The 23,381-nt window shown below is 32.6% G+C and overlaps 1 protein-coding gene across 10 annotated transcripts in view; it reads left to right on the forward strand.

Annotated features, from left to right (window-relative positions):
* Window positions 1-19,545, forward strand: part of LOC130904175 (dipeptidyl aminopeptidase-like protein 6) — a 214,741-nt gene extending 195,196 nt beyond the window's left edge. For all 10 annotated transcript variants that reach the window (XM_057816775.1, XM_057816780.1, XM_057816777.1 and 7 more), the window contains 3 exons: window positions 3,212-3,389; window positions 4,997-5,202; window positions 5,319-19,545. In XM_057816775.1, the coding sequence (XP_057672758.1) occupies window positions 3,212-3,389; window positions 4,997-5,202; window positions 5,319-5,462 (528 nt within the window). In that variant the 3' untranslated portion in view covers window positions 5,463-19,545. The remainder of the gene's footprint in view (window positions 1-3,211; window positions 3,390-4,996; window positions 5,203-5,318) is intronic.
* The last annotated feature ends 3,836 nt before the right edge of the window (window positions 19,546-23,381 follow it).

A 23,381-nucleotide genomic window follows, 5' to 3' on the forward strand; every position in this document is an offset into this window, starting at 1 on the left:
TTTATAAACTGATTGACCGAACACAAATTAATATATGAGTGAACTTAAGGTTCTTCAACACAAAACGATGGTGAATTCGGTGGAGTATAATGGTATAACGTTCAATTTTATATGATTGAACTCAACTCAAAAAGTAGATTTATAGTAAATCAAGATAATGTACAGGGTGGCGCAATAGAACGTGCATATCAACGGTGTGTGGACGGGAGGAGCCTAGCGTGGTTAAATAGTTGCACTCGTGGAGTTTTAGTAGGCGTAAGTCACTTCGACGGAAAGCTTCGCGCTTTTTATGTTCGCACGTTTTACGAGAACGGTCGTTCATACGTCTTGACAAAGCGACTGTATCGTTCAGAATATGAATTAAGACACATTAATGAAGCTCCGACTGCAAATTTAATTAAAATATGGGTTAAGCGTTTTGAAAAGGCTGGTTTCACGTTTAAACCAAGAGCAAAAGGTCGTCCAAGAACGTCTAGGACGACAGACAATATTAATAGGGGGAAGGAGTCAGTACGAGAAAATCCGCATGTGTCTTCTCGGCACCGATCGGCGGCTTGTCGCGACGAAGTTCACAGCGAATTTTGGAGTTAAATCTGAAACTGTACCCTTATAAGCTCCAGATAAAACAGGAATTAAAAGATACCGACTTTATAGCAAGGTTGGCATTTGCTGAAGAAATGCTTAGTCGATATTCTACTTATGACAACACCCTTTTTTCAGATGAGGGTCATTTTCATTTAAATGAGTTCGTAAACCGACAAAATTGTCGTTTTTGGACCGAATAAATTCCAAAAATGAAGCTTCAAAAACCACTGCATGATCCGAAAGTAACGGCATGGACAGCAATCTCAAGCAAAGGAATTATTGGCCCTTTCTTCTTTGAAGATTCACGAGGACAAAACATTACCATTTCATCGACCGCAATGTTGCGACTTGCGAGATCAAGAATAGCGAATACGAGAACTTGGTTCCAACAAGACGTAGCGGCCTGTCACACATCAAACATGAAGTCCACATGAACAATCCGAGGGACAACAATCAGCTAAAGGAAAATATCCGCCAGGAAATGGTAGCTATCAGCCCAGATTTATTGACAAGAGTTTTCAAGAGGGCCGTCATTTAAATGATGTTATTCTTAAAAAATAAACTTTATTTAATTACCTAATTATCATATCTTTTATTTCGATAATACCTTATGTATTTATTTTGTCAGCCTATACTTAACGAATGCGCGTTCTATTGTACCACCTTATAGATTATATAGTTACAACAGGCATTGGACAGAGAAACTTATAAAATTCTTTATTGCTCAAAATTACTTGAGACAAAATAATCAAAAGCATCCAAATATGCTCAATATAAGGAAGAATCTCATAACTCGACTATCCAAATTGAAAAAAACTTCTCATGTCATCTGGCTTCAAAAAAAATGATTTTTTCTATTAATTCATATCACGTAAACCTACATTATTCCGAAATATTATAAAAATTTAATATATAAAATATGGATCTGCACATGTAAATCAAATTCAAGCAAATGATTTTCACAGTACAGAAAATCTTAATAAAAAAGGGAGTGAATATTAAATTGGAAAGGACATGGTTATGGAAATTATGGCTGGTTACTAAGGAAAGGAAAATAATTTAATATAAATATTATTTGAAGAATATCTAATAGTCTGTATATTTTGGAATACCGGATATTGTTCTTCAGATATTTTAGGAAACATTGACAGAATAAGATCAAATAAGATTCAATATGCGCCTACAAGTGATTTGGGCCACTCTTGATGCTTAATTATTTCGAAAGGCAAAGAGAGTAAGAATTACGCACAACACAATGAAACGCGAAAAAAGCAAAGACAGTTATGTACGTAGATTCATTTCGTAGCACAGAATTCGGGAAAACCGTCAAGCTTGACGATCAACGTACACTTATAACTGGTGTACGACACAATGCAGCTGTTGAATCAGTCAATATTTGCATATTAATTTACAAACAAGTGACTTATTACGTAAATATAATGTAACTGTCAATAAACATCCACCCTTTGCCCCTGATTTAGCCACGTGTGGTATCTAATGATTCTTATATCTAGAGAAACATTTACGTTTTCGAAGATTCATGACAGAGGGTAAGATACATCATTCAATAAGTCGTGTGACTAACTAATAAAAACACATTTTTGGCCAAAAATCGATTCTCAAAATAGGCTTCAGTGTCAGCAATTGCTTCTCCATTTGAGCTGAATTTCTTTCCGGCGAGCATTTTTTTTTAAATCAGCGAATAGCCAACAGTCACTAGGGCCATATCTGGACAATACGGTAGATGAGGAAACAGTTTTTGATGAACTATGAGTAAATGCGCCACCTATTTAGAAAAGAGCGTTCTCATGGTCAAATGTTGAAGCATAATTGTAAACGCACTGCCTTGTGACATCTTAACGTCCTCAGCTATCTTGCAATTTAATTTATGATTGTATATAACCAATTTGTGATATTTTGTGGAATAACCAATTCAATTGGACGTCCAGGACGTTCACCATAATTGGTATCTGTACGACCATGTTTAAATTCAGCAAACAAATAACATAAGATTTTTTTTCGACGGAGCAGAGTCTGTATAACACTTTTGAGGCCATTGCCGAGCTTCTACAGTATTTTTCTTTATCAAGAAGCAATGATAAATTAACACACGAAATTGATTTGAATCCAGTATTTTGAAAATAACAAAAATAGCTTCACTTAAATGACTGTCACTTTTTTGACACATAGAGATTTGAAAGTTGGTACTTCATAAACTTCATGTGGATTTGACAATGGCAGCGCCATCTACGTGTCAGTCACACGACTTATTGAGTGATGTAATAAATAGAGAAATTCATCAATTCTGGCGGGCTTCAAGTTGTGGAAGATGTGATTAATGTAAACATAAATAAAATCATTTTCCCAAACAGCGTTGTAGTTTTCTTTTATCTCAAAATATATAGCGTCCCCTGCTATACTTTGGATTATAAGAAATACTTTACTTCACATCTGAGATCAAAGAAAGAAAATTATACAACGCCACAATAAAATGTAAACCATGTTAATAATACAAAATAATATAAAAATTGAAATAAACGTGTCAGAATAGGGTTTATCATTTATTGAATTTATATGCTGACAAGCAGTATAAATAAATTTAACTAATTTGAATATTTTATCGTAGGTAACAGTGCTGGAACATTTGTTAGAGAAACACAAATATTTGGATAAAACACGTGTGGGGATTTGGGGTTGGGGTTATGGTGGATACGTCACCGCGATGGTTCTTGGTTTGGGCAATCAACAAAAGGTGTATAAGTGTGGTATATCGGTTAGTCCTATAGCAGACTGGCTTTTTTACAGTAAGTTGACATATGTATCCGTTTATGTATCATATGGATTAACATAAAGGAATCTATTAATAATAGGAATAGTCTTCCAATCTATGTAGCTCTTCCATTTATAATTGAAAGTTAGTTATTGGCAGTACTAGATAAAAATGAATGACTTTAGGCAAGTATTACGTCAAAATAAGATATCTACAAGGGTGTTCTGCTTAAAAGTAAATTGGGCCCTTTTTGTACCTCATCAAATCTTTTTCCGGCACTAAAGGAGTTTCTGCGATAAATACTATGCGTCCTTCATGACGATTACCGGGTAGAAATTTAGATAGAAGTCATTAACCTCAGCAAAAGAAAAATGTAGTAAAATTAGCTTCAGACCATAGGAACTGGGAATCAGAATAGTGGAATAAGATACATTAAATTGATGAGTCTTAATTTTAGGTTTGTATAGGTGACGATCGAAGTGGAGGTTATTCTCTGTGGAAGAAATGAGACGTTCCATCCAGATGGTCTGAAACGAAAACTTAAATTTAGGCCAAAGGTATCAGGCGGTTGCACTTACATTATATTGTCAATATCGATAAATATTAAATCATTCTCAAGCAATGCTTGTTACTCATAATGGAGAAAACTCGGAGGTGAATATTTTCTTCCAGATAAAACAGAATAAGTGTCAAATCAATAGACAGCAATAAAATCGTGTCAAAATCATTATCTTCAACACGTCAATCTAATACTGGATCTTGACTGTTTCTAATAATGCCTTTTAGTGGTATGATTACATATACTCAGCTGGTTATTTTCTTTTATTGCGCCATATATTTTCCACGGAATTTTCTTTCCAAAACTAATACATTTTGCTCATTTAACCGTCGTCGAATTGTTGGAATCATAAATCAGAACTGGGTACATGAATACTTTGATTTATCTAGGTAGTGAGTGACTCTTCCTATATTTCATGATTTCCTAACAACTTCTATTAGCAGAGACAAATCTTGGATGGTTTATTTCTTATCACTCAACCGAGATTTTTTAAGTTGGTCTGGCAGATATCACCCTTCATATATTTCGTCTTGCTTTCAACCATCTCAAAACGTATTTCCCTCACTGCCAATTTCGAATGTAAAGAAGCTTCTTCGTTTATAATCGTTAAAGAAAAATAATCCATTGTTAGAACGAGTCTCTATTCTAAAATTTTTTAATATTTATTATTAGTTTTAGAAATTTGTAAACTAGATTGTGATTGTGGGTAAAACGTTTGGTAATAGATGGAAAAAACTTTTGACATATTTAGATCAGATTAGTTTATTTGGGGAGTCGTTTTGTCATTCCAGTCATTCTACACCACTTTCCCAAGTTGTTAGCACTACTTAGTGGTACGTCTACTTTCTGCTAACTTGTACAGTATATTCACAAAGTAGAGGTCCTGCCGTCTTTGTGTCTTACTAGCAGAATCTGCAGTTGTTATCCTTTTCCATTCCTATCGTCTTAAGGCATCCACCTAACGTATTTACGAGTAGAATTTCTTCTTCTTAAACTCTCTGATCTTAGACGAGTGAAAATTCATTTTATTGGTAGTATCACGATGTTGATTAAATAAAGTAATGATGTTTATGAATTTTAAGATGCTGCTTTCACGGAACGAATTATGGGCTTGCCAAACGAAAATTATAAGGGATATGTAGAGGCTGATGCAACTCAGCGAGCACGAAATATTCCGAAACGATCCTTCTTCCTAATTCATGGCATGGCCGATCTCACAGCACCCTATCAACATGGTGTGATGCTTGCCAGTGCCCTCACCGAGGCGAGGGTGCTCTATCGATATCAAGTTAGTATAAACCCTTGTATACTCACCTATTATTTAAATAAATCTGTATATATAAAAATGCAGTATTTTAAAATATGTTTTGTGCTGTTGTATTGATTTAAGTCCTACTTTTCTAGAGTTATGCCGACGAAGGGCATCAACTGGAAGGCGTGATAGAACACGTCTATAATTCTATGCAAAATTTTTTTGAAGAGTGCCTTAACCTCGACACAGACGAAAAAGCGAAGGAAAGAGAGGAGAAAAGAGATGAGGACAAATAAAGAACGAACAAAAAAGAAAATGAGGGCGATGCCGATATCACTACTGAAGACTGCAGACTGAGACCGCCTCTGATTGAGGCATATAAATTGGTCCGATAGGTTCAGGTCTGTTTGAGGAGGCGGTCGTTATGTATGACGTAGTAGGATTGATAGTTATTTCGGATTCTCGAATATTTTTCTTTGGATAATTTTAAAGCAACTGATTTTGGATTTCTTTGTCTATTGATGATACAAAAAATATGATGAAGGTGCTAATATACTCGTTTCACTATATCTCTAAAGATAGTGAGGTCTATCACATAATTAGCTGTACCAAACTAAATAAGCATCTAGATAAAGGGGTCGGCAACCTTTTAATAAAGAGATGCCAATGTGCATACCAAAAAGCCATTATAAAAGACTATATAAAATTTTGAAAGTAATAAGAACGGTTATTGATAAAATAAATTGGAAAAACTTTACCATTCAACATAATATATGTTTCTAGTCCATGTCTAGTTACTTTTAATATTACACAAGCCATTGAATTTTCTATTAGTAGCCTTCGATATGGTTTCAAAATGATTTTCATATGGAATAAACTTGCTTACACATATAGGAAGGATCCGAATTTAAAATACTTATTTGGCAAATTAATTTATCTGGCAAAGCACCCTAACTATACACTATTTCTATACTTCTATAAATCTTCTATCTATACTTCTATAAATTTAGTCTTCCATAATTCAAAGTTTCTAGTTAAATATAATGAAGCTCAAAAGCTTAAAATTCCATCCATACGATACGACAATCATTAAAAGGAATGCTAGTAATATCCATTGAGACCATTTTTATCAAGAAAGAGAACATGTGTCAATATTTAGAAAAATCTTCAACTCTTTCAGCCAACTCTTCTTACAATGAAGTCATGTAGTGTAACATTTCGTCATTGAGTGCAGCATTACCACAATTAAGGTTGCGTCGGTATATTTTTATATTTGGAAAATATTTACATGTGTGGGAGATAATGTCACAAATAAATACACATATGATCATTTTAAAAGATTTCCAAGAGTCATAAAAATCTCACAGTTTGACTCGACCCTTGCAACTGAGGCTTTAGTTCGCCGAAATGACTTCTAATATCAGTTAGGAACATCAACTTACAAATCCATTCTTAATTATTCAGTTCGGGAAAGATATCTGAAAAATAACTTGAATTGTCTGTTAAATATTCACGCATGTAATCGATGAATACTACAAGGAAAAATTAAAATTGGTTTAACAATGCTTGTACTAAGAATATATACAAGTTTCTTATGTGTTCACACCGGGTACGCTATCTGTACTTACGCAAAAAATCTTTGGAGTCTAATATTCGTTTTTCAAAATGTTTAACGTATTCTGATAGTATATCTTCCCCTCTTATTTTTCCTCCGATTGGTATCATACATTAGTTCTTCATACACAATGTTCTAGGTACATTACTTTTGACAACAGAGAAATGTCATTAGGCTAAATATACATGCTTATGTAGTGGTAAACCCGCCTGAAAATTTCCGTATAACCATGGAAATCCCACTCACCAGACATTCGAGGATTACCTGCTATTTCTTCGATTTTCTAGAAACGTCCCGTCGCTCTAACCTGGCCTGATATCAGTTAGCTCGTTGCCAGGTTGTGCTTGCTTTTTACAAGAAAAAATATGCACCAAACTTTAGAAAGTTATGCGTGCCATTTTGAACTGCTAGGCGTCCCGAGTCTGTTATAGGTTACTGACCCCTAAGCTAGAAGATTTTGTTAAAATGCCTATTCTAACGTAATATTCTTTTTTATCAGAATGTAGTGGGAACGTTAGATTAACCTTCCTTCGGGCACGCCCAAAAAATCTTATCTTGGTATATTACAGAATAATCTGTAAAATTTCATCATTTATAAGGCAGCTCAGTATTCTATTTTGTCCTTACTTTTCCAGCAAATTAAATCTCTTCGCTCTCATTACTTGAATCTTCCTCATCCGCAATAGCTTCTTGTTCAGTTTCTAAATCTCCTTGGCGCTCCTAAATATTATATTCCTCCTCCGTATCTTCTTCATCATCAATATCTTCTTCCGTTTCAGCTTCATACCTTTCATTAATTTTTGAAGTTCTACAATGTCTTACGGCCATAGAATGAAAATACAAAACTATTTTTTTAATATCAATTTGATATATGTACAGTAAAATCTTAAAAAAATGTTTTTACGAGAAAACCTTTGTCATATACAAATATTCCATACTAATACTTACCAGATTATATATTCACTCTAGAAACGCCAATTCAACTCTACGTTATTATCGCGTAGGTGGATAAAAAAAACTACTGAGAAGGCGAAATCATAGCAATCGGTGATTCAGCGGTACTCAATAGAAATATTCGCTGTTAACAAATCTGATCAGCCGCGACCCACGGAAGATTAAAAGTACATTTTTTGAAATCTGATATATGCAGATTAACCAAATTTAATGACCTACATGAAAATGACAATAGAATTGAATATTTTTTGTATAGTTGAGCACCTTCCTTCATTTTTCATGCAAAATTTGATATTCGGTCTAGAATTACTTTATTAGTAACATTATGATTCATCGAAAGTGTAATGTAATAATTCACCGATTCTTAGATAGTCATAATATATTATTAATCAAAAATCTTTGATAAGACGAATTATTCAACTTTTTCTTGGCGCCTTCCCATGATAAAGAGGAATCATTTTCCGTTAATCGATTTTGCAAAACAAATTCTCCAAAGAAGGATTTTTCGGGAATCATATTCGTGCTTTAGTTAACAGAATCAATTATTTGTTTATATCAAATTTTAGCGCATACTAGTGAGCTAACAGTGTTTAGTCATGTACAAACTATTTTTATTTTTAATCATTACAATTGAACTGATTATGTATTTTATAATAGGTAGTCTAAATTTTAACCTAAGTCGACTATTTCATTGAAATTCTCCGATGGAAACAAGTATGTGGTATTACAATAATTTTTAATATACAATATTCAATAGAAAAAAATCGAAAACTTCATTTTGGTATGGAATTTCTCTTTTAACTTTCCAGATATTGAACACTCTTGATGAAATATGAAAAAGACATTTGAAAATTGAAATTTATCCATAATCACTATATAAGTTTATTCAATTGCTTGATATCTTTCGAATTGTAAAAGTTACTGTTTTGAAACCAAATAGTACTCAAAATGAATTTATTAATTTGTTAATATTTACACCAACGAATTTTCAATCCAAAATACGAGGGTAGTTCCATCTGAAATGTACTTATTTGTTTACAACAGTTGAATATTGGGTAGCAGAGTTTAAACAAGGTCACATAAACAATTAGAACTAGCGTCACCGTGGTCAAAAAAATGGTGAAGGAAATCTACAAATGATTATCTACTAAAAGCTAGGAAACATGATAAGCATTTGAGAAAGTGTCTGGTTTTGGACTTAAGGAAGCTAATGACAAATTGGGTCCTATTCAAACAATAAAAGTGTAGTCAAAATGTTTGGTTCGAGTATTTCAAAGTAACAGCGCAGAATTTTTCGTTCGTTCAATAACCATGGATAGAACATAAATCCTTTCACTTCTGAAAGAAAAGACCGATCAATATAATGGACTGAAAAGGGAGAAACAGTTCCAAAGAAGGCGAAGACCTTTTTATCTTCAGGCATAGTCGGTTTTCAGAGGTGCGCGTAGAATAATTTCTATTGACTTGAAATAGAAAAACTTTTATCGACGTTTTTCCTCCGCAAAAACGGCCACATTTGGATAAGACGAGAAAATTATTTCAACAAAACAAATCCGTTATTACACTGACTAGAATGAATTGAAGTTTAAATTTCTACATCAAAGATTCTCCGACGATGAAGAAGTGATATCGATACTATTTTGACAAGCAAGTTATTGTAATACGGGGAGAAGTGTCTCTTCTTTTTAATTAGATAATATGTCAATAATAAAAATAAGGTAATAACAGCAGTCACAGAGAATTGTAAATTAGTGTCATTGTGGGTAAAAAATTGTTTCAAGCTGTCGCATTAAACTTTTTCCAAGTATAATAAAGTGTACATTCTTTGTTACACCTCGTTCCCATAATAGATTAGATTTGTATATTTGATATTAGGTATAATATACAATTTGGACTCTATTTATAACCAATTCTGTATGTGAGCTGAGATTATTGTTTGTAGTAGGGCTTGAGTTGGCAATTCTCTGTCGAATTCTCTACCCAGATACACGTGAGACGCCTCCTAGAGGCTCTCGGTACGAGTCAAAACTCAGTTTCGATTTAATTAAACCGATAGAAAGACTAAACGAGCGCATCATCCACACTCGCATTCCCTCCTGGAGAATCTGGATCGCAATAAAAGTTTGCAGAAGTACAGGTAAACTTTTTTTTGGTCTTAGCTGTGGAATAAGAGGTTGTTGTTTCTGTGGGTTGGGGCGTTATTTTGAGGAGTTTTTTCAAGCTATCCATATGAATTGAGAAAACCAGGACAACTATAGGAATATAGAGCTTCGATATCGTTCTTTAAGTGACGACTTAATTGGGACTTTCCCACGAAAGCCGTTGTTAGAGAGCAAACAAATAAAGGATTAAGAATAGCAGCATTTTTGAACGAAACCATATGGCGAAATAAACATATCGGAATAGAAGCCAAATCGAGAATATACAAGGCCACGGTAAGACCCATAATGACCTACACCGCAGGAAAAAGAAGAAGAAGCCGTTGTTAAGGATTAAGAAGAAGACTTCATAGATCTTGAAGATTCTATGAAATATTCATTTCGAAAGCTGTTGCATCTGTTTAGAAAGAAATTTCATCTTGCAATATAAAAGAAGCGACTCCATGGAAGATTTCATTAGGTTGCATAATTCGACTAGTGAACTGGAAGTTAGTTATTCTTATGAAATATTGAGAATTAATTTCGTATATTCCCCAGAATTCTTTAAATTTCTTTAACCGTCCTGACCAAAGTTTCATCAGCATTTTTTTTTTTGGCGACCGTGCTGATCAAGGCTTTTGTGAATTTGTTTTATATATATTATATTTCCGTAAATTATTATAGCTTACAATTGTAATTTGTTTTATTGGAATATGCAGCTGTTCCAAATATATATTTTTCCTGTAAGACACTTTGTGGTGTATGGTTTCGATAAAACATAACGTTCACGTCTTATGCTGACTTCGGAGATTAATTTGAAGACTCACCCAAATTGAAAATACAGATTAGAAAATGAACGAATCTTTGTATGTATATATATTTTCTTCCATTGTCTCTGATTATGATTATTTATCTGAGACTAGTAGTAAGCAATTTATGATATGTTTAATTATACAGATAGTTTGTTTACATAAATTCCTAATCTAACTTTTAAATGTTTAACAATATTATGAACGTAATTTTGGTTTCTATCAACTTTGTCCTCGCGTAAGTTCAACTTCATATTGGCTCTCTATTCCCTTCGGAGTTAATAACTACCACACTCATTTAGTTTTTTTTATATCATAATTATATCATATTTCTTCTGTAAAATGTTGTTACATTAAAGTAAAGTTTTTAAGGTATGTCATAGGTTTGTTGCAGCAGACTGTCTAACTACTTGATCAAACGGGATAGAAGAATTAAGTTCGAACAGTATCAGGTCCAAGTAATATAAGGAATAAGAAGTTTTACGTTACTGCAACAGAAAGAATTTGTTCGCTAGTAGTTCAAAACTAGCAAAAATATAATGAATAAATTTTGGAACATATGGATTCGCGCATGTCAACATATATTTTAGATCGTATATCGAACTTTATTAGGTTGTGAGTTGGAAATAAAGTATTAAGACTATAGTGGAAATAGAAGTAAATGGTACAATGAAACTATATATATGCGAAAATGATGACTCTCTTTGTTCGGGTACATTTTCATAATAGAGTTAGGCAAATCAGTTCGAAATATGATCAAAAGTCCTCTTTTTCTGATTTACAAGGAATAGTAAGCAACTCAAGTTTAGGAAAAATCAGATAGTGCCTCTTGGATGAGACTTCTAGTAACAAAATTTATATTGAACCAGACCCGACCTCATTATAAGCTAGCGTAAGCTTGAAGTTGATATCAGACAGCTTGTTTGTTGGATTTGAGATTTCCAAGGATATTTTCAGTAGTAAATGTTCAGATCAACTGAGATTATTTATATTATAGTCATTTAAACATGTTTTTCAACCATAGCATTTGGGAAAACAAAACATTTGATTCTTCTTGGTATTTCACTTTGTGCGTCTTTTCAATCTATTGTATAAAAAACAAATATTGTAATGCCACATACTCGTCCGACTTTTCTAATTCTATTCTATATCTTTCTGATTTATACGTTAAAAAATAGTACAGAATATGTCAATTATTTCGACGAATCATAAATATTTGAATAGTTGGTAATAAATAATAAAATTACTAAATAAACCTGTTCGTATTTGCTTATTAATTGATTAGACTTGGAAATAAGAAAACATTTGAAATAATCCAGAAGAATCGATCTTTCCGCAATACCTTTATTATTTAATGGTAATTTCTCTGTACATTTTTATATAAAAAAAATAAAATAAACACAAATAATATCAATTACACTGCGTTTCGGATCAAAAAATACTAACTATCAATAAATAAATAGAGTAAAGGAAAAGTTGGTTTCAATCAGCCTTTTACTATATTTGCGTACATAGAAATCGGTCCACTTTAAACTTTTGACTTTCTCTATATACATATTTTTATAATTACTCATCAGAACAAAAAAATATGATGTTTAAAGACAATTTAATATGCTTTAATGTGAAGATAAATTTATAAAAAGTCATTTCGTCTTCCTATGTTTAACATATGAAATTAGAAATAGATCTAATCAAGTTAAATATTGTTTCTTGTGGGATGTTAAGCCACTCTTCTTCTACTGCAACAATAAGCTCTGGGATCGAGTTTTGGGTAGAAGGTCTAGCTCTAATTCTTCTTTATAGTTCTTCCCATAAATGTTCTATCGGATTTAAGTCAGGACATTATGCTGACCACTTCATAACAATGTAATGTAATCTTGCACGATTTTAACGGTGTGCGGCCTTGCATTGTCATCCATAGAGGTAAATTCGTCTCCAATGTAATCGACGTAGGGTACCACATGAATTGCTAATATATTTATCAACCGTTAAACCTCATCTTCCGTAAACAGAGTCGCCCATACGAATGAATACAGGGGCGGTTCATGCTATAGAAATTGCACCCTATAACCACCCCGCTCTTGTTTTGGTCACTACAATGGAGACATATTCTGGTCTGATCTGAGATAAGAACAAATCCCCATTGTTCCAACATCCAATTCAGATGATCCTGTGCAAAACGCAGGCGTGCTTAACGATAAGCTGAAGTGAGTTTCGGACAAATCGCAGGTGTTTTAGGAGTTGTTGACAAAATAAAACGGACATCACGAGCGGTTGTAAATCGTCTTCTGCTTGTTCCAAGTCGCCTATGAATGTATCCACTCGTCATAACGCTGGCACACTCTTCGAACCGCTGCGTGGGTCATATTCTATTGTCTAGCAACAGCTCGATGAATAAGTCCATTTCAGATTAAAGCAATAACTTTGACGGCTTTTTGAGGTGTTGTATGCATTAAACTAACACACTTGAACACTATTGCAAAAATTTCAATATTTGTCAAATTTATTATTTTCATTAAAGTATATCAATAATATAAAAAAATATAGTTAAAGTCAAAAGTTTACAGCGAACCAATTTCTATTAACGCAAGTGTATTTTATTACTGGGATATTATGTCCAAAAATACCAAATCTTGTCCTGAACCAGGACATTTACTTACATAAGTTTGTCTTTGGTAAATTAGTCTAATCAATTGATAAATCTTGATTAAACTAATAATATTTTAAAATTTGAGCTTCGATTCAAAATTTAAAAAAAAATCGATAAAAACGGTTGTGAATAATGACTAGAAACGAACTTTATTCAGAGCGTTCAATTTCATTGTATACTTAATATAAATAGTGTAAATTTTTTGCTTAGTATTAATAATAGAAAGCTGGAAGACAATCTTTAAAAGTTGAAAGTTCATGATTTAAAGAATCATTTCAATTCAATCGTTTCATTACTTCCTAACCGAATCTAAAATCCTAAAAGGTTATATTTAAATCAGAAATAAATGTATATTAACTTTATATTTCATTGAGGATAACGATTCTTTTAAAATTAGTAGCTTGAATAAAATTTTGGTAAATAGAAGGAGAATAAACAAATAACACATGCCAAGAGACATCATAACCCGAAAACCGACTTATGCAATGTAATCTTTCACGATTTCACGAAGGTAAATTCGTAAAGTCGACGTAAGGTACCACAAAAATTGCTAAAATGTCCTCGATATATCTATCAGCCGTTAAACCTCATCTTCCGTGAACAGGGTCGCCCCTATGAATTAATACAGGGTGGTTCATGCTACAGAAATTGCACCCCGCTTTGTATAGCAGAAATCTGTATTGCTCGTGTGGTCCTCGGTACACTGTATTATGATGCTATCGATCTCTTCCTGATATGTTTTGGCTGCAAATCAATCCAATCTTTCTTATTTGGTCTATAAAATGTACTATTTTAGATATGTTACACTATTTCCAGTTGAAAAAAAATATTTATTAACAGAAACACATATGTTTATAACAAAATTTACATACATTCAATATTTTCATTTGAAGTTAGCTCCTATGCTAGCCGACCATTATTTACATATTTCATTGTCTTTACAAACTTAGGTACTTGGAATTCTAAGAAATCTACCATTCATTTCGAATCAAAAGCTGTTACTACATATACAAATTAAAACAATACGATCGATTTTGATGTTTTTTTTTTCTAAAAAATTTATATAGATAAGAATATAGTAATAATAAAGTCTATAATTGTTGAATAGTTAATTTTTTCATTCATAGATGTAACTTGCTTTTGCTTTTATTATTTATCATTCTCCGTAACAAAGTCAACAGATAATCATCGTCTATTTTGTTCCATTTGTTTTACAGGATATTCCAAAGATGTAAAGTGGAAGCAGGACATTACTTTCTAACTACCAATTCCAATTTGTCTCACAACTCAATCGTGTTGACGTCAGGTGACTGTGACGGCCAAATCATTACTCTCAGTACATTATTCCTTTTCATTTCTTTCAAATACTCGTTGCATAGCTTCAAGGAATGCTTGGGATCGTTGTCATGCTGGAAGATCAATTTTCTTCCGATCAGGCGCTGGCCAGAAAGTATTCCCACTAATTTAGATCCACTGTCAGAATAATGGCAAATTGACCAAATTACACACTACTCTGAATGTATATCATTGTAAGAGAAGGAGAAAGGAATCATCAAATTTTTTCACTGCTTTATGATGGTCAACTGAGTCACACTTCAGTCAAACAAGGCAACGAAAAAAATAGAGCGCTTTACAATGTTATGAGTTACGAACAGATATTATTTAAAAAAAGTTTCCTTCGAGATGTGGGAAGACACCTTTCAAACTAGAAGTGTTGAAGTAAAATGCAACAATCATCCGCCTTTATCTGCCTTTTCTATCATAACACCGTAAAGAAAGGAAAGGATTAGAGCCTTTGTTCTTTGCACTACCTTGATCAGTCAATTTGCTCAAATAGTATATTTCTTCTCGTTTCAATACGAGTTGAGTCTAGTTGATAACGTTGACAAGTTGGATTAATATTAAATCCCGCGATTTGTGTGAGAGCTTGTGGAGTGGTTGAGACAGGGAAAATATTTCTTTAATGCTGACAACTCTAAGCAAGAGTTTTTAGTCTCATCTTAAATAACAAAAAAAAGAAAGTAAATCGAGACCAGGCGAGTGGATGATAATGAACTTATTATCAACAACAACAAAAAACAGCAGATATGGCCATTGAGAAGTATCTATGATACTACATGTCAACCACGGTGCATAAAATCTTATTGTTTTGTACTGAAATAGTGCAGAAGTTGATTCTCCCAGTTGGAATATTCCCGAAAGAGGCACAATAAAGTAGGAATAAGGATTACAAAACTTAAAGGATCAGAAACTCGTGGAAGCACATGGAAATTAGTGATGCAGCTAAGGGACTGTTAATCTGATTTCTATGAATTTGAAACCTTAAGTTTCTTTCCAGATTTAACAAGTTTTTAAGCTCCTCACTGTTATCTTGTAAATGGTCTTCCAATTCCTCATTAGTACTTCAATTTCCTTTGAAATTCCACTAAAAACAGCTAAACCTTATGCATTTTTTACTGAGTCGAATGAAACCTACCAGTTTTCTATTAATCCTTTCTCAAGATATTGAATTTTTTCTGCTTTTTAGCCATTCGGCATCACTGCACCGTGTTTTACATTCAAGATTACACATAGGTCTAACATATGTTCTTCTTTTGACATGCGCACTCTTTTCTTGAATCCAGAAACCTCAAAATTTTACTCATCACTCCATAAAACTCTCTCCCATCTATTTGCGTCCAATTTTTATGTTCTTCAGCTCACTACAACCTCTTAATTTTATTTTGACTTGAAAGAGGTTCCTTCAATGGCACCCTTCCAAAAAGACCATCCCATTTTCAATGTAGAAGTACTTGAATTCAGATCCTTAGATTCATTGATTTGAGGTGCTATATGTAGTTAGTTTTCGATCATATTTACTGATCAATACAACACGTTTATCATCAGTTTTCTATTGTCAAAGCTTCTGGTTGATCCATAATTTTTCACGTTGTAGTCACAGGGCTAACTGGTACTAAACTACAATCATAAACAACGATGAAATTATTCAGATTTGAAGAATATAGTAGTTAATAAATAATGGATAATTTGGTTTATGAGTTTTGGTTTCGATCTTCGCTTGACAATATGAAAGAGAAATTTGTGTATTATTTTGGAATAGATTATGGGATAGGCAAAACTTTTGTCAGGTAGTGAATGTTTTGTAATGAGAATAATCTATTGGAAATAATCCACTCATTACACATTTTTCTTTCTTTTCAATCTACTCTTAACTTTTATATACCCAAGTAACATATTCACTTGTCCGCAAAATGAGAATTTTCTAGCCATTTAAAAAAATTTAATAATTTAATTACTAAAATAACTGAATTGCAAATTCCATGTATAAATTCATAGCCAACAAACTTCTTGAATTATAAGGTTAAATCACCCATCGTCATATTTTGGGCACCCCTGTATGTCTTTGCTCTGTGTCGGATCTAATGCGTGACACCCTATAAATAAAGTGAATTACTATAAATTGGTACAGATGGAATCGGTTTCAAATGATATGCACCTATACCATTCATTGACTAACATCCTCAAATATTTAAGTAAGTGTACTTAATGGATAAAGTTCAGAACGGTAGAAATTTTTTTTTGAAAAGCTTCTCCAAAATTAAACAGTTTACTAATAAAAAGTATATATATTCATATAATTAAAATTATTTTATGAACTTTCAACAGCTTTTATCATGCAGCTCTTGTAAATATTTGTTAAATGCTACGAATCAAAAACCGAATTTGTAAAACATGTTTTATCTTTAACTATCTCTGATTCAATGTTTATATCAACTTTTGTAGCAGTGACTTAGTTATATATATATATTCATAAAATAATACTAAAATGAGTATTTACATCACGGTTTTGCTTGTCTTGCTTTATAGTAAAACTATATTTAATAATAACTATTTAGTTAACTTACGTTCAACCTAATTTAGAGTTGTGAATTTTCCTTTGTAAACAGGTGGTAAAATGACATAGTTTGATGACCTCAATATGATATTATTCCAGGAAAAAAACACTTGAAATGTATGAATCACATAATTTATTATTTTGGATTCTAGATTCATTTACGAATCAGATTTAAGTTCAGTTTGTCTGAGATTGTAATTTAACTTCACATTATTGAACCAGTGAACTAAAGAAAAGCTACAATTGGGTTAACTTTTTACCTCTAAACAGGTAAATAAAGTTCTTAGGAGATTCTGCGCTTTCCAGGTTCTTTCCTGCTTAAAAACCGCCCAGTATGTCAAATAATGTACTGCTTTTGATTCATCATATTTCACAGCTATAAAAATTTTAGTTTTTCCATAATATCTATCTTTTTTATCTTTGAAGTCCTTCTCAAAGTGTTACTTAAATACTTATGAACCAAGAATTCGTCAGTCGAAAACTTGAAGTGGTATATGGTTTTCCGTAGTCAAAATGAGAATGGCCAGAGCAATAATTCATAATAATTATTTACTAAAAAATATTTGTTAATACTAATAAATAGTAGATGAATTATATGAATGTTACAATAAAAAGATAACTTGGTCACTGCTAGATTTGAAAGCACGATTTATATGTGGTTGTTCATATTACATTATAATTTTTTGAACATTCATCAAAATGATTGTTAAAGCAACGGCAAACTAAATATTAGTTTCTTTATAAAGAAATTAAATATTGTCTTATACATATATGGAAAATATATTTACAGAAAACATTAGTTTAGAATGGTAATTTATATGAAATTATAGGAACAAAAGAAAGAACAAATCAAATTAAGAAAACTTTTTAACCATACTAATGATTATTTTTAAACTTAAGCAATGGTTTAAAGAACTTTGTATTTTTTTCTTCTCGGCATATAAAAGCATCTTGAATACAATACAAACTGATATTCAGCAATGGCATTGTCAATTAGCCTCTTGAAACTTAGACTTCGTTCGATAGACGGATCAATTTTCATAAAGAGATCACGAGATTCATTTACCATTCTTAAAGCTTCATTAAGATTTCTCAAATAAAATGTCACGCTTGCAGTGCTTGTTGGAGCCTCGTCATGCATGGGTTGTGAATTTAACAATTCCTTTAAGTCGGTTCCAGTTAAATCTTCATACTGCGATTCGACTACGTTCGAATTTGCTCAAGTTATTTGTCAAAGCAGGTACAGCTTATTCAATATAAATGCTTCAACTTTTCAAACGATTGTTTAATGTTTAGAATGTATTTCGCTGTCAAATTTTTGCCGAAATTAGGACACATTTCATAACAGCCATAATTATTTTGAAGGTTCATCTAATATAAAAGAGATTGAAGGCCTGGATTGTTCCACTTTAAAATCTAAATACTTTTTTGAATAAGTTTTTTACTCCTCGACATAGAACAGTCACGAAAAATATCGCTTTCATAACACACTAGCAGGACATCCTTTTTAGGGCACGAGGATTCAACAATCTGTAAAACATCAGTGGTTTGATAACACAATATACAGATGCATTAGAACATCATTCACCACCACTCGGGCGCCCTTTTTTGATTTTTTTTTAATTAGTTAACATCCAAAAAGTACAATAAAAATTTTCTGCGAAAATTATGACTTTTTTTACCAAAAAAATTCTTAAAACTTCAATTTTAGGGATAAGTTAAAAAAATTTTCTGGGTTGTACTCGATAAATAGTATAGTTTCTAGAAAAAAATAGTTTTGCAGCGTGGCTTTCAAAAAGTATATTTATTTTGAAGGTTCCGTGGAACGACGTACCAAATACGGCGTAACGAGGTGCGAAACCAATTCTTCCATACCAATTTACATTTTAGTAGAATACGTGCATTAACACCTGCCATGTCAAGCATACCAAAAGAACTCTGACTGGCCAGCGATTGCTTTTAGCACAAACGGTATGCGAATGGCAGAGCCAATTACAGCAATCAGTGCCTCCTTCAGTTTGGTTGTAGTGTAAAATAACTTCAGGTTTTCCGTTGTGCATATATCAGAAGAAATTGCCAGCGCTACTTTATTTGACATTGTTTGACACTTTTTTGATCACTTTTGCAACACTGTGGTCACACTCGGTCAAAATGACCCCAGTAGAAAAAACGTCTGTGCACATTAAGAGTTTAGACGTACTAATACCATGATAGCTTCCAAAAACCGTTAGAATTCATTGTACTACCTTCAGACAACAACAGATGTCACCACATATTTCGATTAGAAATTCATTTTTCAAACGACATCAATTCAAAAACTGCCTGGGGTCATTTTGACATAGTGTGACCATTCCGGGTTAAAAGAAAAGAAAAAAATAACATATTGAAAGAAATGATGAACAGATACCACAATTAATTAAGGAACAGAACAGAAAATTAACAAAACACTTTTAATTACCATCACCACAACTAACAAATTATTTGAATTTTTTGATATTATATTATTTAATATTAATGTGGGTAATCGTAATATTTTACTGAACTAAAATCTAAAACACCCAAAAACAAAAGTAGTGAATATTATCATCAAGTACCTTGTAATGATTATGACGCTGTTTATATAGGACATACATCTCAATATGTAGAATAGATTAGAACGTCATCAATAAGATTAAAAAATTGAACTCCATTAACAAACCGCAAGATATAGAAAATTTATACATTTAATTAAAAAAATTCAGATATTCTTGAAACGGAATCAAATATAGGACAAGAAAATTTTTAGAAATGATTTTTATATGCATTGATAGCTGCTACATATTTTGCAAATGTAGCAACTAAGTAAATATAATTTTTCTAGCGAAAAGAAATTTTTATATTAATATTCATATTGTAAATGATCTATTGATAAATATAATGACGCAAACCAAAATATGCCAAAACGTCAATTTTACCTGTTATCTTGAACTGATTTTCTATGAAAGGCGTAAAATCAAGACGATCCATCACGATTAACTACACCTATTTCCACCTAGGTATTAGTCCAATCTGTGTCTCTGCATATAAAATAACTGTCATCTATGGAATGCTTATATTGAGGAACAACCACATCTAAATAGCTATGTTAAGAAAATTGACATGTGTTTTATACCCCTAACTCATAAAATTATCATGTACAATCAAACCAAATAAAAATGATATCCAAACTGGTGAAAATGAATTTTAAAATAATAATTTTCTTGTCTTATGAGATAGTAAATTCGTAAAAACGTTGAGCTATCATTACCATTAGATTATGATTATTTTTGGGCGCATGTACTAATATGTCCTTAAGGAATGAGTAGCCTGAAAGTACCACAAACTCCTCTTATATCCCTAAAGAATTGATTAGTCCACACTTCGTACTATGTACAATTTTGGTTTAAATGTGCTGCAGTTTTTTATCACAAAACCCTTCGGTTTGAAAACCTACTTTCATTTCACAATAAACAGTGGAAATTAATTTAAAAGTCGTATATTTCTATTTAAAAAGCTTCTTTGATTCCATTCACCTATACATTTCAATTTAACAGAATTTAGTCCACTGATTACACTGTGTGCCAATGATTCTCTAAATTGTGTTTACTAAACTAAAAATTAACACTTAACTCACATACGTATTACATAACACAAAACAAAATTTATATTGGCGGCTGTACACTCTCTAGGAAGTGCTTTTACCAACTCTCGCCGAGAGCTCAGATGCAGTTGCGAACGCCGAGCTGTGTGAACTGGTTTCCGCTGTTCAATTATTATTTATAAATACAAAAACTGTGTTTATAAGTTTATAAGCATGTTCACATCCTGCACCAGATTTCAAAAAATTTTCGTAGGTGTCTTATGTACGTTGCATTAAAGAAAAGAGTCCATCCATATGGGATTCAGTCTGTACCTTAATCCAAACACATCGTGTACCTTTTTTTGTCTTTATGAAATTTATGACTTGGATCCCATAGTTCGGATTCTATTTGATATATCTTCTATATATATATATATATATAAAAGAAAGTTGTGTTGGTTACACTATTTATAACTCAAGAACGCTGTACCGATATGGCTGAAAATTGGTGAGGAGGTAGCTTAGAGCCAGGAGACGGGCATAGGATACTTTTTATTCCGTTCGACAGCGTTCCAGGAGACGGACATAGGATACTTTTTATTCCGTTCGACAGCGTTCCCGTGTGACTTGACATAAAACGTCAGTCACTATAAAACGTGGTATAACAAAAACGCATCAGACTATTTAGGTGAATTGAAGTGAAGTGAATAAAAGCAAGCAAATAAAAGGACTGAAGAACAAGAAATTGCATGTGAACAGCGCCGCGTTAGTATGGCTCGACTTCGTGCTTCTCAATCACAAGAGCAAAGTGGGGCAGCCCATGAAACGGCTCGGTTGACAATGCAAAATCATCGAGCGAACAACAGAGGTCAACAAATAGATAATTTGCGACGCAGAACAAGAGATTCAAGTGCTGATCTGAATGGAATAGCAATGATTACAGCTTACATCCTAGCGTTTGCATTGGGCAAATGGACGTTGTTTGCGAATATTGTGGTGTATTAAAGTTTTCCGGAGAAACGCCAGCATTATGCTGCCTTAGTGGTAAAGTGAAATTGTCATTGTTGACTCCGCCACCTGAGCCATTGTATTCATTGCTTTGTGGCGAAACACCAAAATCAGGCCACTTTCTTGCAAACATTCAAAAATACAATGGTTGTTTCCGAATGACGTCATTTGGGGCAGCTAAGTTCTAAAAAAGTTAATCAACTTTCATTGTTCCACATATTAAATTCGTTACTGTAATGTCGTAGTGATACGTGTCTTCTGCATGGTTGCTGAATCGAGTGCATAGCAATGCTTCGCGAGACATGTTGAGACCCTTTGACTAGGACACGAAAAACCGACAGCAGCCATAAAAATTTTGTTAGACTTTTCCGAAATACTTATACCTAATTTACAATTTCCCTAGCATTCCAAAGCATAATAAAAAGAGTCGGTTATTTCTAGAACATGGTTTGGCTTTTTCTTTTGTGTTTTCCAAAAATTTTCAATATAATTTTTATTTTATTTAGAATGCAGTGATTTCCTATCTTCGTATCGCAAACAAGTTAATATTAACAATAAATATTTAATCTTCGATGTCCAAGAAGTCTACCTACCAATGTTATATACCGATAAGTACTTACTTCTTTACGTCTAAAACTGTCTAATTTTAAATTTTCCCTCCCTTTAGAAGTGGCAGAAAGTGAAACTGAATATAAGGCATTACTTTGTTTAAGTATACATACGTTCAGGACATTTTTCCCCAGTGCCTAGTCATCTTATGACTGTTGTATGAACTAATAGCGGTGATGAAATATTAAAATGGATTTTATAAAAATTGAATTGTTAATTTTCTTAACAACGCTGCAGGTGCCAATGATATTCAAATGTTTTTTATCCTGAACGTGTTTTATATCATTTGTCTTCTTAAACTGTTGTGTAACTATAATTTTGTAAAAATGTTATTGTTGTAAAATATTAATGTTTGTAAATTGGATGAAACTACTCAAAACACCAAAACTATTATTTGTACTTATCAATTTTATTTTATTGAACAGCATTATAATTATTGTTAGAATATAAAAATAAGATGTTTCTTTTTTGTATCAATAAAATGTTTAAATAAAAGCAAACAAAATCGTTTACAATAAATTGTTATTTGAGAAGCTATGGTTTCATTGAAACAATCTTCCAACTAATGTATGTATGTATGTATATATAGATTTGGAGTCTCGTATACACTGCGACCCAAAGGATCTGTTGCTGCGATACTGGAGAACCCATTTTCACAGCTGATCCATCAATCCCACTTCTTTTAAAAAGTCTAGAATGTGAGATGACTTTAATTGCGTCTTCTATTTCGCTCCCAGGTGTAATGCTCTGGAGTTCCTTAGCGTTTCACACTTTCCCAGAAGAGTCTTTGCCAGTCTTGCCAGCTGATGATTCATAGTTACAGAAGAATGCGTTCCTTTGAATTACTAGATCAATGATTTGCTTGATATTGCTTTGGTTGTCCGGTAGATGCCTGGTTGTTTTAACTACCTTCTAAATATGCTTCGATCCTTTTTTAAC

Source organism: Diorhabda carinulata, chromosome 2 (assembly GCF_026250575.1).
Source record: "Diorhabda carinulata isolate Delta chromosome 2, icDioCari1.1, whole genome shotgun sequence".
Taxonomy (NCBI): Eukaryota; Metazoa; Arthropoda; class Insecta; order Coleoptera; family Chrysomelidae; genus Diorhabda; species Diorhabda carinulata.